This window comes from Mobula hypostoma, chromosome 7, assembly GCF_963921235.1.
Source record: "Mobula hypostoma chromosome 7, sMobHyp1.1, whole genome shotgun sequence".
Lineage (NCBI taxonomy): Eukaryota > Metazoa > Chordata > Chondrichthyes > Myliobatiformes > Myliobatidae > Mobula > Mobula hypostoma.
Genome location: NC_086103.1, coordinates 183,692,980 through 183,718,546, shown reverse-complemented (window position 1 = coordinate 183,718,546; position 25,567 = coordinate 183,692,980). Strand labels below are relative to the sequence as shown.

Sequence of the window (25,567 nt, the reverse complement as noted above, 5' to 3'; positions counted from 1 at the left end):
TAGAGGGAGCTTTACTCTGTGTCTAACCCTGGGAGTGTGTGATGGGACAGTGTAGAGGGAGTTTCACTCTGTGTCTGACCCCGGGAATGTGTGATGGGACAGTGTAGAGGGAGTTTCACTCTTGTGTCTGACCCCGGGAGTGTGTGATGGGACAGTGTAGAGGGAGTTTCACTCTGTGTCTGAGCCTGGGAGTGTGTGATGGGATGGTGTGGAGGGACATTCACTCTGTGTCTGAGCCTGGGAGTGTGTGATGGGACTGTGTAGAGGGAGCTTCACACTGCGGAAAGTTCAGCTTTGGGACTAGCGGCTGGAGGCTTTCAGCTCCAATTAGCTTTTACGGTTTGAAGTGAATTGAAATGAGATGTGTATTTGCGAAATTAAATTCTGTTTCCAAGGGAACGGACCTGCTATTCCTCACCATCCCTGTGGAACATTCAGTACGTTCTGACTTGATACTTGAGTTGGATGCCTGTCACTGTTGGGTGAAGGAGCAGTTAACTGATTGTTCTTGTGGGTTGGTGCCATCTATCATCCACTCTCCCCACCCGCTGAATCCGATCCCATTGTCCACGGAAACTGTCCCTCGTCACCAAATGTCCCCACCCACTGAATCCCCTCCCACAGCCCATGGACCTTCTTTCCCCTGGCACTGAATCTCCCCAGCCACTGAATCCCTTCCCACAACCCACGGATACTCTCCCCCATCACCATCTCTCCCCACACACAGAATCCCCTCCCACAGCTCACGGATGCTCTCCCCCATCATCATTTCTCCCCAGCCACTCAATCCCCTCCCACAGCTCACAGGCACTCTCCCACTTCATCAGCTCTCCCCGCACACAGAATCTCCTCCCTCAGCTCACAGGCACTCTCCCCCTTCACCAGCTCTCCCCAGTCACTCATTCCCCTCCCACAGCTCACAGGCACTCTCCCCCTTCACCAGCTCTCCCTGCACATCTCCCACAGCCCACGGGCACTCTCCCCCCATCACAGCTCTCCCCACACACAGAATCTCCTCCCACAGCTCACGGGCACTTTCCCCCTTCATCAGCTCTCCCCGCACACTCTACTTTTCTGTAAGTTACAGTAAGAAATATATTTTAAAAATCTGACAGTGGAGGGGGAAGAAGCTGTTCCTAAAACATTGAGTGTGTGTCTTCAGGCTCCTGTACCACCTCCTTGGTGGTAGCAATGAGAAGAAGGCATGTCCTGGATGGTAAAGGTCCATAATGATGGATTTTGCCTTTTTTGAGGCATCTCCTTTTGAAGATATCCACGATTCTGGGAAGGCTAGTGCCTATGATGGAACTGGCTGAGCTTACAACTTTCTGTGGCTTTTCCAATCCTGTGCAGTGGCCCCTCCAGACCAGACGATGTTGCAACCAGTTAGAATGTTCTCCACAGTACATCTGAAGAAAGTTGCTAGAATATTTAGTGACATACCAAAGTTTCTCAAACTCAGTGAAATATAGCTGCTGTCATGCCTTCTTTGTAAATGCATCAGTGTTTTGGGGCAGGGATAGATCCTCAGATATGTTGACACCCAAGAACTTGAAAATGCTCACCTTTTCCACTGCTGACCTCTCTTTGAGGACTTGTGTGTATTCACTTGACTTCACAGAATTGCTCTGCTCTGGGAGACACTCCACTACCCTGGCAACCTCTCTCTGAATTTTACAGGCTGTCACCTTTTGATTCCATTCTAAGGAAACATGTAGTTCAGTTGGGTTAATTCCAAATCTGAGGAAGCGCGCATATTTGGCATGTTGTGGCAAACTTCTATAGGTGCACAGTGAAGAGTGTCCCAGCTGGTTGTATCATGGCCTGGAATGAAAACACCAATGCCCAAGAACGGTAACGTGTACAAAATGTAGTGGACGCAGCCTAGTTCATCATGGGTAAAGCTCTCCCCACCATTGAACACACCTACAAGGAGCAATGCCATAAGAAAGCAGCATCCATCATCAGATACCCTCACCACCTAGGTCATGCTCTCTTCTCACTCCTGCCATCAGGATGGAGGTACAGGAGCCTCAGGATTCATACCACCAGGTTCAGGAACAGTTATTACCCCTCAACCATCAGGCTTCTGAATCAGAGGGGTAACATCACTCACTCCAACACTGAACCAATTCTACAACCGATGGGCTCACTTTCAAGGACTCTGCAGACCATGTTCTCAGAATTATTTATTATTATTATTATTTATTTTTTCAGCTCAGGCTGGTAAAACCTGAGGTATGGGCAGAACCAAGCACACTCATTTATCAATTGCTGGGAATTTTCAGACTATTCTAGTAGTGTTTAGTATTGTTGCTTTCTGAAGATTTACATAAATATTGCTCTGTAGCCTAATTATTTAATACTATTGTGTAGGGACTTTGGGATGACACCAGTTGTAGATATTGCTATTGGGACATGTTCATGTTCCATAGTCTTTCAATTTCCTATTTTAATTCAGCATATTTCTGGTGTTTTTCACTTGCTGATTTCTGTATGTCGTATGTGTTTGGAATGGCCATGTCTATTAAGTAAATTATTTTTGCTTGTTCATCCTGTATTATTATATCCAGATGGATATTATAGATTGTGGTCTGTAATAACTGATCAGTCATAATATAATTTGTGGGACTCTGACACTAAAACTGGATCAGACTTGTATTTATAGTAAGGTTTGGTTTCTTTTATGAATTTGTATTTTAAGGCAAGATTTTGGTTAATAATGATTTCCACTTGCTGTGTAAGTAATCAGATTGAGTTAAACTGCCGCAGGATCCTGTAATGTGTTGGATTGTTTCTGGTTTCTCGCTGCATTTTCTGCATTTATCGTCTTGAATTTGTTGGTTTTTTGTTATGTATTTTTGAAATTATTTGTATTAACCTGCATTGCCACAAGAAACCCATCTATTTCTGGGAAAAGGTCTCCAACTTTGAGTCAGGCGTTTGACGCTCCCTTGTTGACATCTAGTCTGCTCAGATCATGAGGATGACTGGTATTATTATTTTTATTATTATTAGTTGCTTTTGTATTTGCACAGTTTGTCTTTTGCACATTGGTTGCTTGTCCGTCTTTGTGTGTAGTTTTTCATTCATTCTATTGTATTTTTTTGTTCTACTGTGAATACCTGCAAGACAATGAATCTCACAGTATGATGACATATATGTGCTTCAATAATAAATTTACTTTGATCTTTGAAATCCATTGGATTTTTTCCTGATACTTTTGTACTTACAGAATCTCTTATTGCCTCCAAAGGGTTAACCCAGGAGATTAAATAGGGGGAGACATGTTGTTCCCAGGTACTGGCTTGGCCTGAGCCTCTCAGGCAAGCTGAAAGGCAGTGTAAAATTAAAATGTCAGAACACATTATATGATGGTTCTGTGGAGTGTCAGAGGCTGCGTCTCCTGGTGGGGAACAGCAGGGAACAGGACGGATTTCATCCAAGATCTCAGCTTGTTAATTCTCTTGATATTAATTTCCTGGGTAAAGTTGGATGAGTTCCGGCTCAGTCACTGAGAAGGAGCAATTTCTCCATCCCCAGCTGCTCTTGTGAGCATTCCACTCAACGTGTTCTAGATACCAACATTCATTAATTCAGGAGATTGTTGGAGGAGACAGGGGTCACAGAAATGCAGTTGGTTGCTTGGCGATGAAGGTTTGACCTGCATTTATCTGGCACCTATCTACTCCAATGCAAAAACAAAACAGATGAGGCTCATCAGCCATAGTTGGCAGCTCATCTAGGAGAAGGAAAATTCTGATCTCAAACCTCCGCTGCCTTGCAGCTATACCCACTCATGGGGAAGGCTTCAGGAGTAAACCCTGAGGAAAATCGCAGAGCTGGAGTCTCTAAGGCAATCCTACGTTGAATTCAATGCTGACTGGCAACTCCTGCGAAGCCACTGATGCTTGACTTTGTCGGTCTCTGCCATTCCTTTGTATTCTTCAGCTCCCCCCTCTCCATGCGGCTGATGAATCCAAAGGAACGGCAGAGACTGACAGATGAAAAGAACTGAAAGAACTTAGCAGGTTAAGTAGCACCGATGGAGAGGAATAAACAGTCAATATTACATGCTGACACCCTGATGAAGGGTCTCTGGCCAAAACCTCAACTGTTTACACCTCTCCATAGATGCTGCCTGACCTGCTGAGTTCCTCCAGCATTTTGTGTACGTTTCTTGTGATGCAACTGGTCATGATGCTTTTTACCGTGCATCTGTAGAAGTTTGGTAAACTTTTGAGTTTCATACAAATCTGCAAAAAATTCTAAGAAAGTAGAGGGTGTGGCCTGCCCGGTCTATCCCCGGTGGGTTCGTGATTTCTGATGGCTTGTGTTGATATTCTAGAACACCGATGGACATCCAGACTCCGGTGCAGAAAGAGAGGCAGAGAATGCCACTGTAAAGGACGGGAGGAAGTGTCGCAGGAAAGGAAAAGAGAGGAGAAGCAATAATGACAGGGAGAGAGGCACAGAGACCTTCACAGAGAGACAGCACAGGTGTGAGCAGGAACAAGACCAGAAAGTACAGAGACAGGTGAAGATACTGCCGAACTTTGAGAGTGCCTGCGCGATTTCCACACTGCCCTATACTGCTCAAGAGGTGAGGTTCGAGGGTGGTTGGGTTGGGATGTGGCAGGAGGGAGGGGAGTGGCAGGGGCAGGGGCAGGGGCATTTGAACCGCATAGGGAAGTGTTACATAGAGCAGAGAACAGTAAAGCACAGTACGGGCCCTTCGGCCCATGGTGATGTGTCGACCTTTGAACCTACTCGAAGTTCAATCTTAAACACAAGAGATTCTGCAGACGCTGGAAATTCAGAGTGACACATTCAAAATGCTGGAGGAGCTCAGCAGGTCAGGCGGCATCCAGTGAGGGGAATAAACTGTTGATATTCTGGGCAGGGACCCTTCATCAGGATCAATCTAACCCTTCCCTCCTACATGGCTTAAGAGTCTCTTAAATGTCCCTAATGTACCTGGCTCTACCACCATCCCTGGCAGAGCATTCCAGGCAATCACCACTCTGTGTTTTAAAAAAAATCCGATTCCTAAATGGACATTGAACCCATTAACACTACCTCACCTTGTTCTTTCTATATGATCATGTATTGCATTGTACTACTGCTGCTGCTAAGCTAACAAATTTCACGAAGTATGCCGGTGATAATAAACGGATTCTGATTCTAACCAGGGTTTTTTAGAGCTGCAACATTACCTCACGGTTCTTGAACTCAGTCCCCCAAGTACTAAAGGCCAACATACTAAATGTCCTGTTAAGCACCTTATTACCTTGTGCGGTAAGTGGTATCAATTTGTGGCAAAGATTCTACCATCTTCTGCCCTTTGTCACCTCCCAGCACCTGACTCTATTCTTGCTCTTTCCACACCCCCATCTGTCCATCACTCCCCCTCAACTGTACCCCCCATCACTTGCCACTGCTTATAGAGTCATAAAGTTTTAACAGCCCAGAAAAGGCCATTTAGCCCATATGTGTCTGTGCCGACCAGGTGTTCTTTCTCTCTCCTCATTATACTGGCTATCTGCCACCTTGCTTTCCAGTCCTGATGAAGGGTCTCAACAGGATATGTGAAATGTCCATTTCCCCCCACAGATGTAGGAGCAGAAGCAGAATTATGGCATTCAAGTCATTGAGTCTGCTCTGCCATTCCGTCATGGCTGATTTATTATCCCCCTCAACCTCATTCTCCAGCCTTATCCCCATAACCTTCGACACGCTGACTAATCAAGAGCCTACCAACCACCACTTTAAATATAAGTTCAAAGTAAAATTTGTTATCAGAGTACATGCACATCACCACACACTACCCTGAGATTCTTTTCCTGCAGGCATACGTAGCAAATCTATAGAACGGTAACTGTAAACAGGATCTGTAAACTAAACGAATAGTGCAAATGCAGACATAAATAAATAGCAATAAATAACGAGCATGAAATAACAAGATAAAAAGTCCTTAAATGAGGGTAGTTATCCCAATGACTTGATCTCCACAGCTGTCTGTGGCAATAAATTCTACAGATTCACCACCCTCTGGCTAAAGAAATTCCTCCTCATCTCTGTTCTCTGTTCTGAATTCTTTATTCTGAGCCTGTGCCCTCTTGTCCTGGACTCCCCATTATAGGAAACATCCTCTTCACATCCACTCCATCTAAGCCTTTCAATACTCAATAAGTTTCAATGAGATCCCTCCTCATTCTTCGAAGTTCCAGGCCCAGATGCTGCCTGACCTGCTGAGTTCCTCCAGCACCTTTTGTGTGTTGCTCCAGATTCCAGCGCTGGCAGTCTCTTGTGTCCTCTGTCATTTCTTTTTTTAAACTCCAACTAAATATTTGCATTGAGCCTTGATCTCAGTGTAAAAATTCTGGAAAAAGAGGTTAAAGGATTGTACACAAGGCTGGTAAGGGAAATGGGAGACTTAGTGAGCTCTGAAGTAAAAGAAAATTGAAAAGCTTTAAAGTTACAGAATGTGTTGATTAAGTAAAAATGAAGTTAAAGATTTAATATTAGCTTTATTTGTCATACATACTGTGGGTGGTGTTGGTTGTCTAATGTCTCCGACGATGATAGGAGACCTCGCGGGAGAATTTTTAAGGTGAAAAGCCATTGCACTGGGGCAGTTCTGAGTCCAGTGGTATGAACAAGTGTCACAAACTGGGGTCTTCCTTGGTTGCAGTGGATAACTGTGATGTCTTCTGTGCCTTGTCATGCCCTTTGCACTCCATGAAGTATTGCAGAACTGTCTTCCTGGTCATTGGATCTCACTGTAGATCTCATCCAACCAGTCTGTCAGAGCTTACCTTGCATGCTAGTACAGGTATCTCCCTATCTCACCGGGGTATGAGGCTCACCAGCTACCCTCACCTGCTTTAGCCCATCTATTCAAATGGCATACCAGGATGTAGCTACTGTCGCATGCAAACAGCTACTTGGAGCCAAAAGTGAGAGCTGAGTGTTTGGTGGCGACCAAAGGTGAATGAGCTGCTCCAGAATGGACACGACAAACGAGAGAATCTGTAGATGCTGGAAATCCAAGCAACACGCACAAAATGCTGGAGGAACTCAGCAGGCCAAGCAGCATCTATGGAAAAGAGTACAGTCGACGTTTTCGGCCGAGGCCCTTCGTCGACCCAAAATGCCGACTCAACTTTTTTCCATAGATGCCGCCTGGCCTGCTGAGTTCCTCCAGCATTTTGTGCGTGTTGGACACAACAAGCCCCTACACCAGATGTGCTACCCCTCCCTCGACACCCCATGCATACTGTACATTGCAACATACAAATAAAATGTGTTGTTTCTGTCAACAACCAACGTGGGGCAGCCCGAAAGTGTGGCTGTGCTTCTGCCGCTGATATAGCATACCCACAACTCGCTGATCCTAACCCATATGTCTTTGGACGGTGGGAGGAAACCATAGCACCCAGAGGAAACCCACATGGTCACAGGGAGAACATATACTCTCCTTACAGATAGTGGGGAAATTGAACTCCGATCACTGACGCTGTAAAGCATTACGCTAACTGCTACCTGTACTGTTGTCAGAAGACACCTGCTTGGGAATTTGGGAGAAACTTAGAATAAGTCTTCTTCCCACATGAGTGATGGGGGGGCGGGGGCGGTGGGGAGGTTGTCAGAGAGAATGAACATGTAGAGAAGGGTTCCCAAACTTGTGCCATGGATCAATACCATTAAGCCAAGGGTCCCTGGGCCCCGGGTTGGGAACCCCTGGTAGAGAGTGAAATCTTTGTTTTGCCTGCCATTCATACAGATCATTTCATCACATCAGTGCATTGAGGTAGGATAAGGAAAAATGACAACAGAATGCAGAATCAAATGGAACAGCTACAGAGAAAATGCAGTGCAGGAAGATAATAAGAAGCAAGGCCATATTGAGGTAGATTGTGAGATTGTGTCTGTTTTATTGCAGTTCAATACTCTTATAATTGCAGGGTAGAAGCTGTCCTGTGGCCTGTGGTATGTGTTTTCAGCCTTTTGAATCTTCTGCCCAGTGGGATCAGGTGGTGGAGTGGAGATACATCTCTACCAGAGGAGGTGTAAGGCACTCCTTCCTTCCGCTAGCCTGCAGGTCACCTCTGAAGAGTGTTGATAATGGCTGGGGTCACCCATCTTGTAAAGGCACAGGCCAGAAGACAGCAATGGCAAACTACTTCAGCAGAAACATTGTCCAGGAACAATCATGGTCAAAGACCATGCTCGCTCACACCATACAACACAGCATACGACCCAGTGCGTGGGTGGAGAACATTCTAAGTGGGAAGGGTCTTTGATTATGCTGGTTGCTTTACCGACCCATTGTGAAGTGTAGCCAGAGTCCATGGAGGGGAGGCTAGTTTCCGTGGCGTTCTGAGCTGAGTCCACAATTCTCTGTGGTTTCTTGTGGTCACAGTCAGAGCAGTTGCCATATCAGGTGCATCAGATAGAATGCTTTCTATGGTGCATCAATAAAAATTGATGAGGGTAATGTCAAATTTCTTTAGTATCTTGAGGAGGATGAGGTGCTCGCGAGTGCTCCTGGCCGTGGGGTCTAAATTGTTAGTTCAGGAAGGATTATTCCTGTAATGGATGTTTCCATCAGTAGGTTAGCCTGTGACCAGAGGGCACAGCAACAGAATAAAAGAATGGCTCATTAAAACGGAGGTGTGGTGGAATTTCTTTAGCCAGTAGTGGTAAATCTGTGGAATTTGTTGCCACAGATAGCTGTAGAGGCCACGTCATTGGGTGTATTTAAGGCAAAGACTGATAGGTTCTTGATTGGGAAGGGTTATGTGGAGAAGGCAGGAGAAAGGCAAACAAAAATATCAGACATGATCAAAAGGCAGAGCAAGCTCGATGGGCTGAATAGCCTATTTCTGCTCCTATGTCTGTTGTGTAGCTGAATAATGCTACACCCCGGTTTGCCAATGGCCTTTGAGTGTTGTGGATTATCAAAGTCACATGTTGAATGTAAACATGGGAATGTTTTTCTAATTAAGCTGTACTGCATGCATTGTAAATATCCGTTTTGCATGGACTGGAATAACTCCACAATCTTGTTGTCTTGAACAATGACAATAAATTTCTGTTCTATTCTGTTCAATTATCTGTCCAACTTGACACCTTAAACCTACCCCAGCATTCAATGGCAGAAGTGCCAGGCCTCATCTCCTCTTCTGGGCCAGGTCAAAGTGATGTTCAATGTCAGATACACAGGTGCAACGAAAAACTTACCTGAGCAGCATCACAGGCACAGAGCGTCATATAAACAGCGTTCACAAGAAAGAAATGAATTAAATATAAACTGAACACAATTTTTTAACAAGAAGGAACACACTTAAAACAGAAAATAATATGAAGTCCCATTCTAGTGCAAAGTGGTGAGTGTTGCTGTACTGAGGTAGTGATTAGGGTTGTGCCGGTTTGTTCAAGTACTGTATGGTTGAAGGGAAGTGGCTGTTTCTGAGCCTGGCAGTGTGGGGCTTCACAGCTCCTGCCCAGTGGTAGCTGTGAGAAGATATCATGGCCTGGATGGATGACATGGTCTGAAGAAGGATCTTCGACCTGAAGCATTCACTTGGTTTCTCTCTCCACAGATGCTGCCTGACCTGCTGAGTGGTTCAAACACTTTCTGTTTTTGTTTCAGATTGCCAGCATTTGTGGTATTGTTTTGTTTCCAGCAACTAGTCAAAGAACATAGACAGGACAGGAACGGTCCACAATGTCGTGCCAAACCAAATAAATTAGTAATCAAATGGCCAGCTAAACTAAACTCATCTGCCTACGCAATGTCCATATCCTTCCATTTTCCTCACGTTCACTTGCCTATCAGAATCAGGTTTAATATCACTGGCATATGTTGTGAAATTTGTTGTTATGCGGCAGCAGAACATTGCAATACATTAAAACTGTAAATTACAGCAAGCAGTGTGTGTGTGCGTGTGTGTGTATTTGTGTGTGTGTGTGTGCGTGTGTGTGTGCATGTGTGTGTGCATGCGTGTGTGTGCGTGCGTGTGTGTGTGTGTGTGCGTGTGTGTAATTAAATAAGTAGTGCAAAAAGAGGAAAAGAAGTAGTGACATTGTGTTCAAGGGTTCATTGTCCATTCAGAAATCAGATGGCAGAGGGGAAGAAGCAGTTCCTGAATTACTGGTGTGTGCATTCAGGCTCCTGTACCTCCCCCCTGATGGTGGCAATGAGAAGAGGGCATGTCCTGGGTGATGGGGGTCCTTAATAATGGATGCTACCTTTTCGAGGTATTGCTCCTTGATGTCCTGGATGCTGGGGAGGCTAGTGCTCATGATGGGGCTGACTGAATTAACAACTTCTTTCTGTCCACTCCCTATGTCTGTCATAATTGTATAAACCTCAATCAGATCTCCCCAGACTGCTCCAGAGAAAATAACCCGTGTTTATCCAGCCTCTTATTATAGCACATGCCTTCTAAACCGAGCAGCGTCATGGTAACCTCTTCTGCACCCTCTCCAAGTCCCCGACATCCTTCCTATAATGGGGTGACCAGAACTGTACGCAATACTCCAGATGCGGCCTAACTAGAGTTTTATAAAGCTGTAGTATAACTTCCTGACTTTTCAACTCAATGCCTTGATTAATAAAGGTCATTGTAGAATTTTTCATTACTGGTGAAAATGGGAGCAGGTTGTCCATTAGTGCTGGAATGTTGTGTGTGAGGATGGTGGTCAGGGTGGGGTCTGGCCTTCAAGTTCAAGTTTAATCGTCATTGAACCAGACATCAATACTGCTGAACACAGCCAAACAAAACAGCGTTACTCTGGGGCCGAGGTATAAAACACAGCACCAACAGTCACACACAGCACAAAGCACATATACCACATATAAGATAGCAGTAAACATACAGTTGCACAAAAGAAAAATATAATCTAAGTCCGAGTCCATGAATGTTGTTGGCAAGAACAAGCCCGCGGCAATCTGTGGACAAATGCAGTCTTCCACCGAGCAAACACTGGAGGGCAGCCCTGATGCCAGCGTGGATGCTGCGCCACACTGTCACCTCTCCTCAGCAGCTATAACAGGCAACGCCGCGAAATGAGGCCTAGCCTGCTCTACAGTTACGCAGCTCCCTTGCCATCGGTCTTGCTTATAAACCAGTGAACTGCACTTGCAGCATTCTACATTCAGACAAGAGTACCTTGTACCCGATCAGTGGAATACTGGCATTGGTGGAGCTGGTGGTGGTTTGACTGACAGGGGACACAGGCAGCTAGGGCAACTGGCAGCACACACTCGGTGGATTGATTCCAGCAGAGAGATGCTGAGTGCAGAGGCTGAAAGCACAAATTGACATAGCAGAGATGAGAGTTGCTTGGTAACCAGGAGTGTAGACAGCACTAGCCTGGGGCTAGAACCTCGATGAAGAGCAAGGAACCAAGAGTGTCCTGACCAGCTGCATTACTGTGTGGTATGGGAATTGCAAGGCATCTGACTGCAAGACCCTACAAACGATTGTGAGGACTGCTGAGAGGATTGGGGTCTCTTATACTCATCCGAGATATTTATCAGGAGCGCTGCATACGCAGGGCCGTAGCGTTGTCAATGATCCCTCCCATCCGTCCAACAATCTCATTAACCCCCTACCATCAGGCAGGAGGCACCCGAGTATTAGGACAAGAACTATTAGAATGGGAAACAGCTTCTTCCCCCCAGGCCATGAGACTACTGAGCTCACTGCCACCACCCACGTATGAAGCACTAGTAGCGTTACACTGTTTACTTTTTAAGCTTGTGTTGTAAATGCACCTTATTATTTGTTAGTTTAATGCTGGTAATATTATTCTATGTGTTATGTGTCTAAGCTGTATGTACTGCATTGTACACCTTGGTCCAGAGGAATATTGTTTTGTTTGGTGGTATGCATGTGTACGGTTGAATGAGAATAAACTGAACTTGAACTTGAAATATCCACCACTCATTGAATTGTGGGACACCGGGGGCTGAAAAATACCTTGGTGCCAGGATAGACCTTAGATAGGGTGTTCTAGTCAGAATTGGTTAAATAAACTTGGGGGATGGAGTGCAAACATCTTAAGGAGCCAAACAGTGAGGATTTTTGGAGTACTTCATTGCTTGATATTATTCTTTGATTTTTACATGAGGCATCTCAGAGCCTCCTCTTCAAATTCATTGTGATTCTGGGATTGCTGTAGAACAGAGGGAGCTGAGAGTACAAGTCCATGATTCTCTGAAGGTGACATTTCAGGTACAGTAGACAGATTAGATTAGCTTTACATGTCACATGTACATCGAAACAGTGAAATGTGTCGTTTGCATCAACGACCAGCACAGTCCGATGTTGTGCTGGGTGTGGCCCGCAGGTGTCGCCACACTTCTGGTGCCAACATCGCATGCCCACAAGTTACTAATCCCGGCTGGTATCTCTTTGGAACGTGGGAGGAAACACAGTCATGGGGAGAAAGTACTAACTCCTTACAGACAGTGACAGGAATTGAACCCCAACCTTACGGCTGGCGTTATAAATCGATGAGATAGCCACTACACTACTGTGCTGCCAATGACTTGCATACTATCCATACAGATAAAGTTATGACTCAGTGTTTTGAGGTAAAACAATAACAAAATGTAGAATAAAGTGTAACAGTTACAGAGAAAGTGCAGTGCAGGTAGACAATAAGGTGCAAGATCATAATGAGGTAGACTGGAGTTCATTTAAGTCTGGTAACAGCAGGACTGAAGCCATCCTTGAGCCTGTGGTACATGCTTTCTGGCATTTGTTTCTTTAGCCCGATGGGAGAGGAGAGAGTGTCCGGGGTGGGTGGGGTCTTTGATTACGTTGGCTGCTTTACTGAGGCAGTGAGAAGTATAGACAGAGTCCATGGAGTGGAGGGTGGTTTCCATGATGTTTCTTGTGGTCACGGGCAGAGCAGTTGCTGTATTAGCTGTGATGCATCCAGGAAGGATGCTTTCAAAGGTGCATTGATAAAAATCACGGCGAGGGGACATGACAAATTTCTTTAGCCTCCTGGCTTTGGTGAGCTTTCATATTTTTATGTAGAGATACAACATGGTAAGAGGCCCTTCCATCCTAAGAAGCCTATGCCACCCAATTACACTCGTGACCAATTAATCTGCAAACCCCGATGTCTTTGGATTGTGGGAGGAAACCGCAGCACCCAGAGGAAAGCTATGTGGTCACAGAGAGAACGTACAAAACTTCTTACAGACAATAGTGGGAATCCAAAGCAACACAAAATGATGAAGGAACTCAGCAGGTCAGGCAGCATCTATGGAAATGAATAAACAGCTGATATTTTGGGCCGAGACCCTTCTTCAGAACTGGAAAGGAAGGGGGAAGATGCCAGAATAAAAAAAAAGTGGGGGCGGGGAGGGGAAGGAGGATAGCTAAAATGTGATAGGTGAAGCCAGGTAGGTGGGAAAGATAAAGGGCTGGAGAAGGAGAGGAGAGTGGACCATAGGAGAAAGGGAAGGAGGAGGGGACCCAGGGGAAGAGGGAAGGTGATAGGCAGGTGAGAAGAGGTAAGAGGCCAGAGTGGAATGTAAAAGAAGGGGTAGGGAATTTTTTTATATCAGAAGGAGAAATGATTATTCATGCCATCAGGTTGGAGGCTACCTAGATGAAATATAAGGTGTTGCTCCTCCACACTGAGGCTGACCTCATCATGGCACATGAGGAGGCCATGGACCAATATGTCGGCATGGGAACAGTGGGAATTGAACCCAGGTATCTGGCGCAGAAATAGAGTGAGGATAACCACTACTCTACTGTGTCGCCGCTTGGCTGTAGCAGCAATGTGGTTAGACCAGGACGGGCTACTGGGGAAGTTCGTCTCTCTCAACCTGCCCTTTCATGAGATCCCTGTCATCCTTCTGAACTCCAGCCAAAGCAGGCTCTGATATCAGTCATATAACTATCACCATTAGATGTATCCCATGTTATTAAGCACCATTCTGAGGCCAGAGCGACAAATGCGGTGTTGAACATCCTTCGGATACTGGGAGAGGAGACGTCTTGTTAAAGCTGCTCTTGCACAAGACCTAGACTGGCCTGGCTGCACTCTACAGTGCATGTGTCTCCAGTGTTACCTGGGGAACTGGGGACACGGCTCTGTTGGAATAACATCCAGTGCCAAAACCTACGGCTCACTCAGTCTCTGAGTCACTGAGCACCTGAAATTGGAAGGAAGGACTCGTCGCTGGTGATCGTTGTCTTCTGGGGAGACGCAGAGAGGATGTGGAAATGTATTTCTTATTACTTCAGAGTGTTCCAAAGCTATCACGGAATTGGGATGAGGAATTAATTTATTAGAACATAGAACATTGAACACTATGACACAGTACAAGCCCTTCAGCCCACAATGTTGTGCTAACCTTTTAACCTACACTGAGTTCAACCTAACCCTTTCCCACCACATAACCCTTCATTTTTCTTTCATCTATGTGCCTATGGAAGAATCTCTTAAATGTTCCTAATATATCTGCCTCTAACACCACCCCTGGCAGGGCATTCTGTACACCCACCACTCTCTGTTCTTTTTAAAGAATACTTACTTCTGACAGCTCCCCTATATTTTTCTTTAAAAGCCTTAGAATTATGCCCTTTTGTATTAGCCATTTGTGGCCTGGGAAATGGCTCTCCACTCTATCAATATCTCTTATCATCTTGAACACCTCTATCAAGTCACCTCTCATCCTCCTTCGCTCCAAAGAGAAAAGCCCGAGGTCACTCAGCCTTTCCTCATAGGACCTGCCCTTTAATCCAGGCAGCATCCTGGTAAATCTCCTCTGCACCCTCTCTAAAGCTGCCACATCTTTCCTATAATGAGGTGACCAGAACTGAGCACAACTTTCTAAGTGTGGTCTAGCCAGGGTTTTACAGAGCTGCAACATAACCTCACGGCTCTTCAGCTCAATCCCCTGACTAATGAAAGCCAACACACCATATGCCTTCTGATCAACCCTATCAATTTCCATATCCCTCCTATAATGAGGTGACCAGAACTGAACACCAATATGAGAAAATCTGCAGATGCTAGAAATCCAAAGCAACACAGACAAAATGCTGGAGGAACTCAGGCCAGGCAGCATCTGTGGAAAGGAATAAACGGTCGATGTTTCATCAGGACTGGAAAAAGGGATGAGAAGTCAGAGTAAGAAGTGGGGGGAGGGGAGGCAGAAGCACAAGATGGTAGGACATAGGTGAAACCGGGAAAGGGGGAGGGGGTGATGTAAAGAGCTGGGAAGTTGACTGGTGAAAGAGATAAAGGACTGGAGGAGGGGGAATCTGATAGGAGAGGACAGAAGATATGGGAGAAAGGGAAGGAGGAGGAGCACCAGAGAGTTGTGATGGGAAGGTTAGGAAAAAGGTGAGAAAGGGGAACAGGAATGGGGAATAGTGATGGGATGGCAATTACCAGAAATTCGAGAAATTGAAGACAGAACTGAGCACAGTTATCCTTGTCACATCTGCTAAGTTAAAGTGAAAAACTTGTCTTTCATAGCATTCATAGAGATAAATTTATTAGAAGGAAAGGTAAGGCAATAGCAGAATGCAGAATAAAGTGTTACACTTGCTGAGAAAGTGCAGTATAGGCAGGCAATGAGGTGCATGGCTATAACAAGTTAGATTGTGAGGTCAGTCCCAAAGGATAGCAAACCTGTGGAATTCTATACGGAGATTATTGCAAATTTTCAAGAAGGAAACAGATGTTGTTCCCAGAGCTAGAGTGACAAGGGATATCAGACTCTAGTTTATTATCATTGACATATACCACCGAGAAATCCTGCTTGCTACGTGCAGATGGAGCGAAGGCGCTCGACAAAGCGCTTCCCCAATCTACGATGGGTCTCACCAATGCAGAGGAAGCCACATTGGGAGCATTGATGCAGTAAACAACCCCAACAGATTTGCAGATTCAACGTTGCCTCAAGTGGAACCTCACGAGGAGGCGATGACTGTGAATTACCCCGCAAGTGAAGCTATTATGCTTAATGAAGCGAGTAAATAGCTCCACTCGTCGCAGCTCTGTGCACGAGCTCAGTGGGAAGGCTATCGCTGATCGTCAAAGGTTAACGAGGTCTCTGAATACAGCAATTTGTCATGCTCAGAACTGGTACTCGGCAATCTCACAGTGAGTTAGCTGCGTTGCATTTGGTATGGGTAGGCATGGAAACCACAAGCTGCCCCAAGGGGACAGATGATGCGGAGAGTTCTTTCTGATGGAAAAGAAGGAAGGTTACTCGCTCTTAGTGGTTAGTGCCATGCTTTACAGTGCCATCTGCAGGATCAGGAAGAGGGATGTCCTCTTCCCATTGCTACCATCCAGGATGAAGGCACAGGAGCCTGAAGACACACTCAACGACTCAGTAACAGCTTCTTCGCCATCAGATTTCTGAATGGACAATGAACCCATGAACACTACCTTAGTATTTTCACTCTCTTTTTGCACTACTTATTTAATTTAATTTTTTTTGCATATATATTTATTGGAATTTATAGTTTTTATTTTTATATATTGCAATGTACTGCTGCAGCGTAACAACAAATTTCACAACATTATGTCAATGATATTAAACCTGATTCTGAATTCCTGTCGCTGTCTGCAGGAAGTTTGTACATTCACCCCATGACTGCATAGATTTCCTCCGGGTCTCCAGTTTCCTCCCACATTCCAAAGATGTAAAGTAATGGCGATAGAGTCATAGAGCACTACAGCACAGTAACAGGCCCTTTGACCTGCACCAGGATCACAGCCCGCCATAACCCTCCCATGCATAGACTGCTCCAAAATTAAGTGTCCACTACTTGTGTTGGCAGCTTGTAAATTTCTCCTCATGTTTGCCTTAAACATTTCATGCTTAGCCCATGACCTCTAGTGCTAGTTTCGGTGGAAAAAGCCTGGTTGCATTTATCTTATCTATACCTCACATAATTTTGTATACCTCTATCAAATCTCCCCTCAGTCTTCTGCATTCTAGGTAATAAAGTCCGAACCGATTCACCCTTTCCCTATAACTCAGGTCCTCAAGTCCCGGCAACACTCCTATAAATTTTTTCTGCACTCTTTCAATCTTATTTACATCTTTCCTGTAGGTAGATGACCAAAACTGCACACAATACTGCAAATTAGGACTCACTAGTATTCTATACAATTTCAACATAGCATCTCAACTCCTGTACTCAACGTTTTGATTTATGAAGGCCAATGTGCTAAAAGCTTTCTTTATTACCCTATCTACCGGCAACATCACTTTTAATGATTATGGACCTGTATTCTCAGACCCTTTTGTTCTACCACACTCCTCAGTGCCCTACCGTTCACTGTGTATGATGAACCCTGGTTGGTCCGACCGAAGTGCAACTCCTCACACTTTTATGCATTAAATTCCATCTACCATTTTTCCAGCTAGTCCAGATTCTTCTGCAAGCTCTGGTAGCCTGCTTCACTATCCACTATACTCCCACTCTTGATGTCGTCTGCACATTTGCTGATCCAGTGTACCACGTTATCATCCAAATTGTTGATATAGGTGATAAACATCAACAGACACAGCACTGATCCCTGCGGCACCCCACTAGTCACAGGCCTCCAGTCAGAGTGGCAGCCGCCTACAATCGCTCTCTGGTTTCTTCTGTGAAGCTAATGTCTATTCCAATTTACTACTTCATCTTGAATGCCAAGTGACTGAACCTTCTTGACAAGCCTCACATGTGGACCTTGTCAACATAGAACACAGAAAAGTACAGCACAGTACAGGCCCTTTGGCCCACAATGTTGTGCTGACCCTCAAAATGCCTTGCTAAAGTCCATGTAGACAACATCCACTGTCTTGCCTTCAACAACTTTCCTAGTAACTTCCTCAAGAAATTCTATAAGGTTGCTTAGATACAACCTACCACACACAACTCAGTCCCTGTCTATCCAAATACTGATATATCCAGTCTCTTAGAATACCTTTTAATGACTTTCCCACTACTGACGTCAGGCTCAGCGGCCTATAATTCCTGGCTTATTCTTAGAGTCTGAAACATCAGAACAACGTTAGCTATTCTCCAGTACTCTGGCATCTCACCTGCGGATAAGGATGTCAGTGAGTTAAAAAAAAACTGGTTCTGATTCTGAAGCAACCTTGAGGAGTACAAGTACGAGGGTGATTGTGGCTGAAGTGTTTCTGAATAAAGGTGTCATTGTTAAAGACCATCTATGTTTCAAATATAAATGCTGTAGTTTTATGTGCTTCACTGTACACAGCTCGTTCCATACACCCACCACCTTCTGTGTGAAAAACCTCCCCGTCAGGTCCCCAGAAATCCTTCAAGTTCAATTTCAGTTTATTGGTCATTCAATTATGCACACATATACCACCAAATGAAACAATGTTCCTATAGACCAAGGTGTACAACACAGTACATATAACTCACACACAACTGTACACATGTATACTGCTAAATGAAACAATGTTCCTCTGGACCAAGGTGAACAACACAGTACATATAGCTCTCACACAACACATTATTAATATTACCACTAGTAAATTAACAAATAATAACCACAAACAGAAAATCTGCAGATGCTGGTAATCCAAGCAACACACACAAAATGTTGGAAGAATTCAGCAGGCCAGGTAGCATCTATGGAAAAGAGTACAGTCGATGTTTCGGACCGAACCCCTTCAGCAGGACTGGAGAGTATAACGTTACTGGTGTTTCATGTATGATGAGACCTGGGTGGTGGGAAGGAGTTCAGTAGCCTTACAGCCTGGGAGAAGTAGCTGTTTCCCACCCTAACAGTTCTTGCCCTAATGCTGTGGTATCTCCTGCTTGATGGAAGGGTACCATAGCATTCCCCCCTCTCATCTTAAACCTATGCCCTCTAATTTTAGATTCAGGATAGTGACCCCCACCTCTACCCCTCCACTGTACTCCCTCAATGCTCTCTATCACTACATCCTCCTCCTCCCACCAACCATCCCCAACTTTAACCTCTCCACCATTGGTCGAGTGTCCTAGTCTCACTTCATCCTTTATTTTAGGTAACATACCAGAGTGCCAATACTGGACGCTCATAGAGAGTCATATATAACTACAGCTCAGAAACAGACCATCCAGTCTGTTCCAAACAATTATCCTGCCTAGTCCCATTGATCCATACCTGGGCAGTGGCCCTCTGTTCCCCTCCCATCCACGTACTTATCCAAATTTCCTTCAAAAGGTGAAATTGAATCAGAATCCACCACTTCCACACCCTCACTGCCGTCTGAGTGAAGAAGTTCCCCCTCATGTTCTCCCTAAACATTTCACCTTTTACACTTAACCAATGACCACTAGTTCTAGTCTCACCCAACCTCAGTGGAAAAAGCTTACTTGCATTTACCATATCAATACCACTCATAATTTTGTATACTTCTATCAAATTTCCTCTTAATCTCCTTTGCTCTAGGGAATGAAGCCCTAACCTATTCAACCTTTGTCTATAACTCAGGTCCTCAAGTCCTGGCAACATCCTTCCAAATTTTCTGTGTACTCATTTTATCTTATTGATATCTTTCCTGTAGAGTGGTGACCAGAACTGGTCACAATATGATGAACTGCAATATTCAGGGGTCCATCACTAGCACAATGTGACTGAATTCTGTAGCTCAAGAGCAGGCCATTCTGCCCATGGTGTTCCTGCTAGCAACTTGAAAGAGCCTCAAATCTTTCCTACTCCCCACTCTTTTTTTTAAGAGAGCAACACCTTTCTAATTTCAGGTGACCTGGCCTGCCTCTGTCCCTTTTCTTGTTCATCCTAGGAAGGATGTGGAGAGGGTGCAGAGGAGATTTGCCAGGATACTACCAAGATTAGAGAGCATGTCTAATGAGGATACGTATTGTGGCTGCCTGTAAGGAGGCGAATCTCAAAGTTGTATAATGTATACATACTTTGATAATAAATGTACTTTGAACTTTGAGCGAATTAGGGCTTGCTGCTTTGGAGTGAACGAGGATGAGGGGTGACTTGATAGAAGTGAACAAGATGATAAGAGGCATAGATGAGTGTACAGCCAGAAGCATTTCCCAGGGTATAATTTCTGAGGGAGGAAGCTAATTTTACGGTGATTGGAGGAAAGATAAGGGGATGTCAGAGGTAGGTTTTTTGACACCGAGAGTGGTGGGTGCATGGTACACACTAAAAGGTGTGGTGGTAGAGGCAGATACATTAGGGACATTTAAGAGACTTGGAAAGGCACAACGATGATGGATGCATTTTGGGCGATGTAGGAGGGAAGGGTTAGGTTGATGTTGGAATAGGTTAAAAGGTCATGGGCCGGAGCACCTGGATTGTGGTGTAGTGTTTCAATTCTATACATTCTTTTGTAATATTTATGTCTTGCACTGTACTGTTGCCTCGAAACCAATAAATGTCACAACATACTGTATGTTAGCGATAACAAACCTGATTCTGATTCCTTTGGGTCTCCACAAACCTCCTTGTCTCTCCCTCCTCCCCTTGAAACCTCCCTCTGTGCCTGAGAACTTTGATTACCTCGTCTAATACCTCCCAGCGAGGCTCGGTGTTGGATATTGTTGGAAAACACGCCGTGAAATGCTCAGGTCTAATTTCAGGTACCAATTGACATTACAATAATTTACAGAGCTTTCTCCGCACTCCAATTCCCCGGATAGCTATTAGAGAAGTTTAATGTGGTACCGTTGCTATGGCAACGACCCTGTGATTGTGGTTGCTTTAATATATTTTTATCTCCACCGTGTGCATCACTTGCTTTGCTGGTTTTCTCTCAAATCTTCATCTTTGTGTCTGCTTCAGCAGGGGCCCCAACCTGGGGTCCATGGGCCCCTTGCTTAATGGTATTGGTCCATGGCATAAAAAGGGTTAAAAAAAGACCCCTGGCTTAAAGCAACTTGAGATGCCTGCTTTAACATGGCATAGAGAACAGTACAGCACAGGAACATTCAGAAAGCATACCTCAGAGTGCATTACAGCACAGTACAGGCTTTTCAGCCCACGGTGTTGGGCTAAACTTTTAACTTATTCCAACATCAACCATTTCCTCCCACATAGCTCTCCATTTTTCTATCATCCACATGCCTATCTAAGAGTCTCTTTGCTATTATGACCAAAACTGAACACAATATTCCAAGTGTGGTCTTACTTACTGCCCGTTACGCTGCAGGTGTTTCAGGCAGTAATGATGGTCCTTCATCTCTGTCTGTACAGAAGGTTTCTTCATTGCTGTTTCAGTAACAATTGTTTATTGACCAGTCAGGGCTGTTGGCTGAACCCCTGAACCTGGAGAATCAGTTGACCACTCTTATTCTTTGACCTGTTTGGCATGGGTGACCCTACCAAGAGCCAAAGCACAAGGCCCTGACTCCAGCCAACATAACTCTCTGGGTCATTGAGGCTTGCAAGCCTCCAAGACCTATGTCAAGACTGTGATCTTCTTGGAGGCAAGTGTGGATCTAATCAGGGTTTAATGGAGCTGCAACTTTACCTCTTGGCTCTCCAAACTTAATCCTCCGACTAATGAAGGCCAACATACCATACACCCGCTTAACTGTCCTATCTACAATCTCAATGGCTCTTCACATGGATTTAGACCACCTGGACGACGCAAACACCTACGTCAGGATGCTGTTCATTGACTATAGCTCAGCAATTAATACCATCATTTCCACAATCCTGATTGAGAAGTTGCAGAACCTGGGTCTCCGTACCTCCCTCTGCAATTGGATCCTCAACTTCCTAACCAGAAGATCACAATTTGTGTGGATTGGTGATAACATCTCCTTGCTGATGATCAACACTGGTGCACCTCAGGGGTGTGTGCTTAGCCCACTGCTCTACTCTGAACTCTTCTCTATACCCATGACTATGTGACTAGGCATAGTTCAAATACCATTTATAAATTTGCTGATGATACAACCATTGGTGTTAGAATCTCAAATGGTGATGAGAGGGCGTACAGGAGTGAGATATGCCAATCAGTGGAGTGGTGTCACAGCAACAACTAGGCGCTCAACGTCAGTAAGATGAAAGAGCTGATTATGGACTTCAGGAAGGGTAAAACGAAGGAACACATACCAATCCTCATAGAGGGATCAGAAGTGGAGAGAGTGAGCAGTTTCAAGTTCCTGGCTGTCAAGATATCTGAGGATCTAACCTGGTCCCAACAAATTGATGCAGTTATGAAGAAGACAAGACAGTGACTGTACTTCATAAGGAGTTTGAAAAGATTTGGTATGTCAACAAATACACTCAAAAACTTCTATAGATCTACTGTGGAGAGCATTCTGACAGGCTGCATCACTGTCTGGTATGTGGGGTGGGGCTGCTGCACAGGACTGGAAGAAGCTGCAGAGGGTTGTAAATTTAGTCAGCTCCATCTTGGGTACTCACCTACAAAGTAACCAGGACATCTTCAAGGAGCGGCGTCTCAGAAAGGCAGTGTCCATTATTAAGGACCTCCAGCACCATGGCATGCCCTTTTCTCGCTGTTACCATCAGGGAGGAAGTACAGGAGCCTGAAGGCACACACTCAGCAATTCAGGAACAGCTTCTTCCCCTCTGCCATCCGATTCTTAAATGGACATTGAACTCATGAACATTATCTCACTTTATAAATAAATATTATTCCTGTTTATGCATGGTTTTTAATCTATTCAATATACATATACTGTAATTGATTTACTATTTATTTATTTGTTAAGACCATACGATATAGGAGCAGAAGTAGGTCATTCGGCCCATCGAGTTTGCTCCACCATTCCTCATGGCTGATCCAATTCTTCCAGTCATCCCAACTCACCTGCCTTCTCCCCATACCCTTTGATGCCCTGGCTAATCAAGAACCTATCTATCTCTGCCTTAAATACACCCAATGACTTGGCCTCCACAGTCACTTATGGCAACAAATTCCATAGATTTACCACCCTTTGACTAAAGTAATTTCTCCACATCTCAGTTCTAAATGGACGTCCTTCAATCCTGAAGTTGTGCCCTCTTGTCCTGGAATCCCCTACCATGGGAAATAACTTTGCCATATCTAATCTGTTCAGGCCTTTTAACATTTGGAATGTTTCTACGGGCTCCCCCCTCGTTCTCCTGAACCCCAGGGAATACAGCCCAAGAGCTGCCAGACGTTCTTCATACAGTAACCCTTTCAATCCTGGAATCATTCTTGTGAATCTTCTCTGAACCCTCTCCAATGTCAGTATATCCTTTCTAAAATAAGGAGCCCAAAACAGCACACAATACTCCAAGTGTGGTCTCATGAGTGCCTTACAGAGCCTCAACATCACATCCCTGCTCTTATATTCTATACCTCTAGAAATGAATGCCAACATTGCATTCGCCTTCTTCACCACCCACTGAACCTGGAGGTTAACCTTTAGGGTATCCTGCACAAGGACTCCCAAGTCCCTTTGCATCTCTGCATTTTGAATTTTCCCTCCATCTAAATAATACTCTGTTTATTTCTTCCACCAAAATGCATGACCATACACTTTCCAATTGTTGTTATTATTTTCTTTTCTTCTTCTATATTAAGTATTGCATTGAACTGCTGCTGCTAAATTAACAAATTTGACGACACATGCCAGTGATAATAAATCTAATTCTGATTCTGATTCGGATTCAACTTGCTCAGCAACTTTGAGGGATCCATAGGCATGGACCCCAAATCCCTCGGTTCCTCCATACTGCTAAGAATTCGACCATTGCTTTCAGATAACAATGTCTGTGCCAAACACAATGACTTAAACTCAATCCCTTTTGCCTGCACGTGATCAATTACTTCCGGGGCGCCTTGAAGGCAACCTCGTGCAGCACAGCTCAATGGATGTGATTAAATATTTCCACTTTAGCCTGATAACGGCTGAGAATCAGAACAGCTTCCAAGGTCTGTACAGTTAATAAAAACGTCAATGTAATTTAATAACCTATCGCTGCTTAAAACGGATGGAAACAATGCTGATTGTGGCCATATTTCTCCCCGGACTCCTTGTCGGAAATGTGGCTGCCAGTCAGGTGTATTTAATGAAACGGGGTTTTCGACTCCCAATAGAGACTATCTTGCTGACAAACATACAGTCACTAGTAAATAAAACTGAAGATCTCAGAGCTCGGGTGCTGTATCAGAGGGATATTAGGACCAGTTGTGTACTTTGTTTCATGGAATCCTTTTTGTACCGGACCCAGCGATTCAGATTGACGGGTCACTCTACACCATCAGGATGGGACTGTCGAGTCTCTCACAAGCAGAGGTGGAGGTGTATGCTTCAAGGTCAACTCCTCTTGGTGAACAAATGTATCAGTGTTGTCCCAATTCTGCTCACCAGACCTGGAATTAAGTGCCACGGGAGATTTCTGCAATCATTTTGGTAGCAGCGTACATTTCACCTCAGGCCAATGTCAAGTAGGCTCTAGATGATTTCAGCAATGGGATCAACATTCACGAAATAGCACATGCTGACACATTCACCATCATTTTGGGGGATTTTAATCAGGCCAGCTTGAAAAAGCCACTAAATAATTACCATCAACAAATCACATGTAGTAAACATGCTGTGCGTTCCCAAATCAAGACATGGATGAAGCAGGAGGTTAATCTTCAGCTGAGTCTAAATCTATGGAATGTAAGTCTGGTGACAAGAAAACCAGGTAAGAGTTGCGGAGGGAGAATTCAAGAGTGAAGAAACAATTCCGCATGTGGTTGGAGGTGACTTTGGATGCACGTCAACTCTGGCAGGGTTTGCAGGACATTACTTCCTACAAAGGGAAACTCAATAGCACCCAAAAGCATGAATGACAGTGATGCTTCACTACCTGATGAGCTTTCTTTCCCTGCTTTCAAAGGGAGAATACAACTACAGCTATGAAGATATATGCTGCACCTGGTGACCCTGAGATCTCTGTCTCAGAGGCCGCTGTCAAGCTATCTTTAAGGAGGGTGAACCCTCGCAAAGTGGAAGGTCCCGATGGGGTACCTGGTAAGGCTCTGAAAACCTGTGCCAACCAACTCATGGGAGTATTCAAAGACATTTTCAACCTCTCACTGCTATAGTCAAAAGTTTTCACCTGCTTCAAAAGAGCAATAATTATACCAGTGCCTAAGAAGAGTAGTGTGAGCTTCCTTAAAGGCTAATGCCAGTAGTGCTCTCATCTATGGTGATGAAATGTTTTGAGAGGTTGGTCATGGCTAGAATGAACTCCTACCTCAGCAAGGACCTGGACCCACTGCAATTTGTCTATTGCCTACAGTGGCACTTCAAATGGCCTTAGATCTTCTGGACCATATAAACTCCTTTGTCAGGATGCTGTTTGTTGACTATAGCTCAGTGTTTAACACCGTCATTCCCACAGTCCTGATCGAAAAGCTACAGAACCTGGGCCTCTGTACCTCCTTCTGCAATTGGATACTTGGCTTCCTAACCGGTGATCACAATCTGTGCAGATTGATGATAATACCTCCTCCTCGCTGACGATCAACACTGGCGCACCTCGGGGGTGTGTGCTTAGCCCACTGCTCTACTCTCTCTAT

General features: G+C 44.7%; 1 protein-coding gene across 6 annotated transcripts in view; it reads left to right on the top strand.

Annotated features, from left to right (window-relative positions):
- The window catches only part of LOC134349806 (cGMP-dependent 3',5'-cyclic phosphodiesterase), a 309,387-nt gene that overhangs the window by 55,982 nt on the left and 227,838 nt on the right, over positions 1 to 25,567 (top strand). For 2 of the 6 annotated variants that reach the window (XM_063054695.1, XM_063054696.1), the window contains one exon: positions 4,349 to 4,603. The exons of the other annotated variants lie outside the window; for them this stretch is intronic. In XM_063054695.1, coding sequence (XP_062910765.1) covers positions 4,349 to 4,603 — 255 coding nt within the window. The remainder of the gene's footprint in view (positions 1 to 4,348; positions 4,604 to 25,567) is intronic. 6 annotated transcript variants of the gene reach the window in all.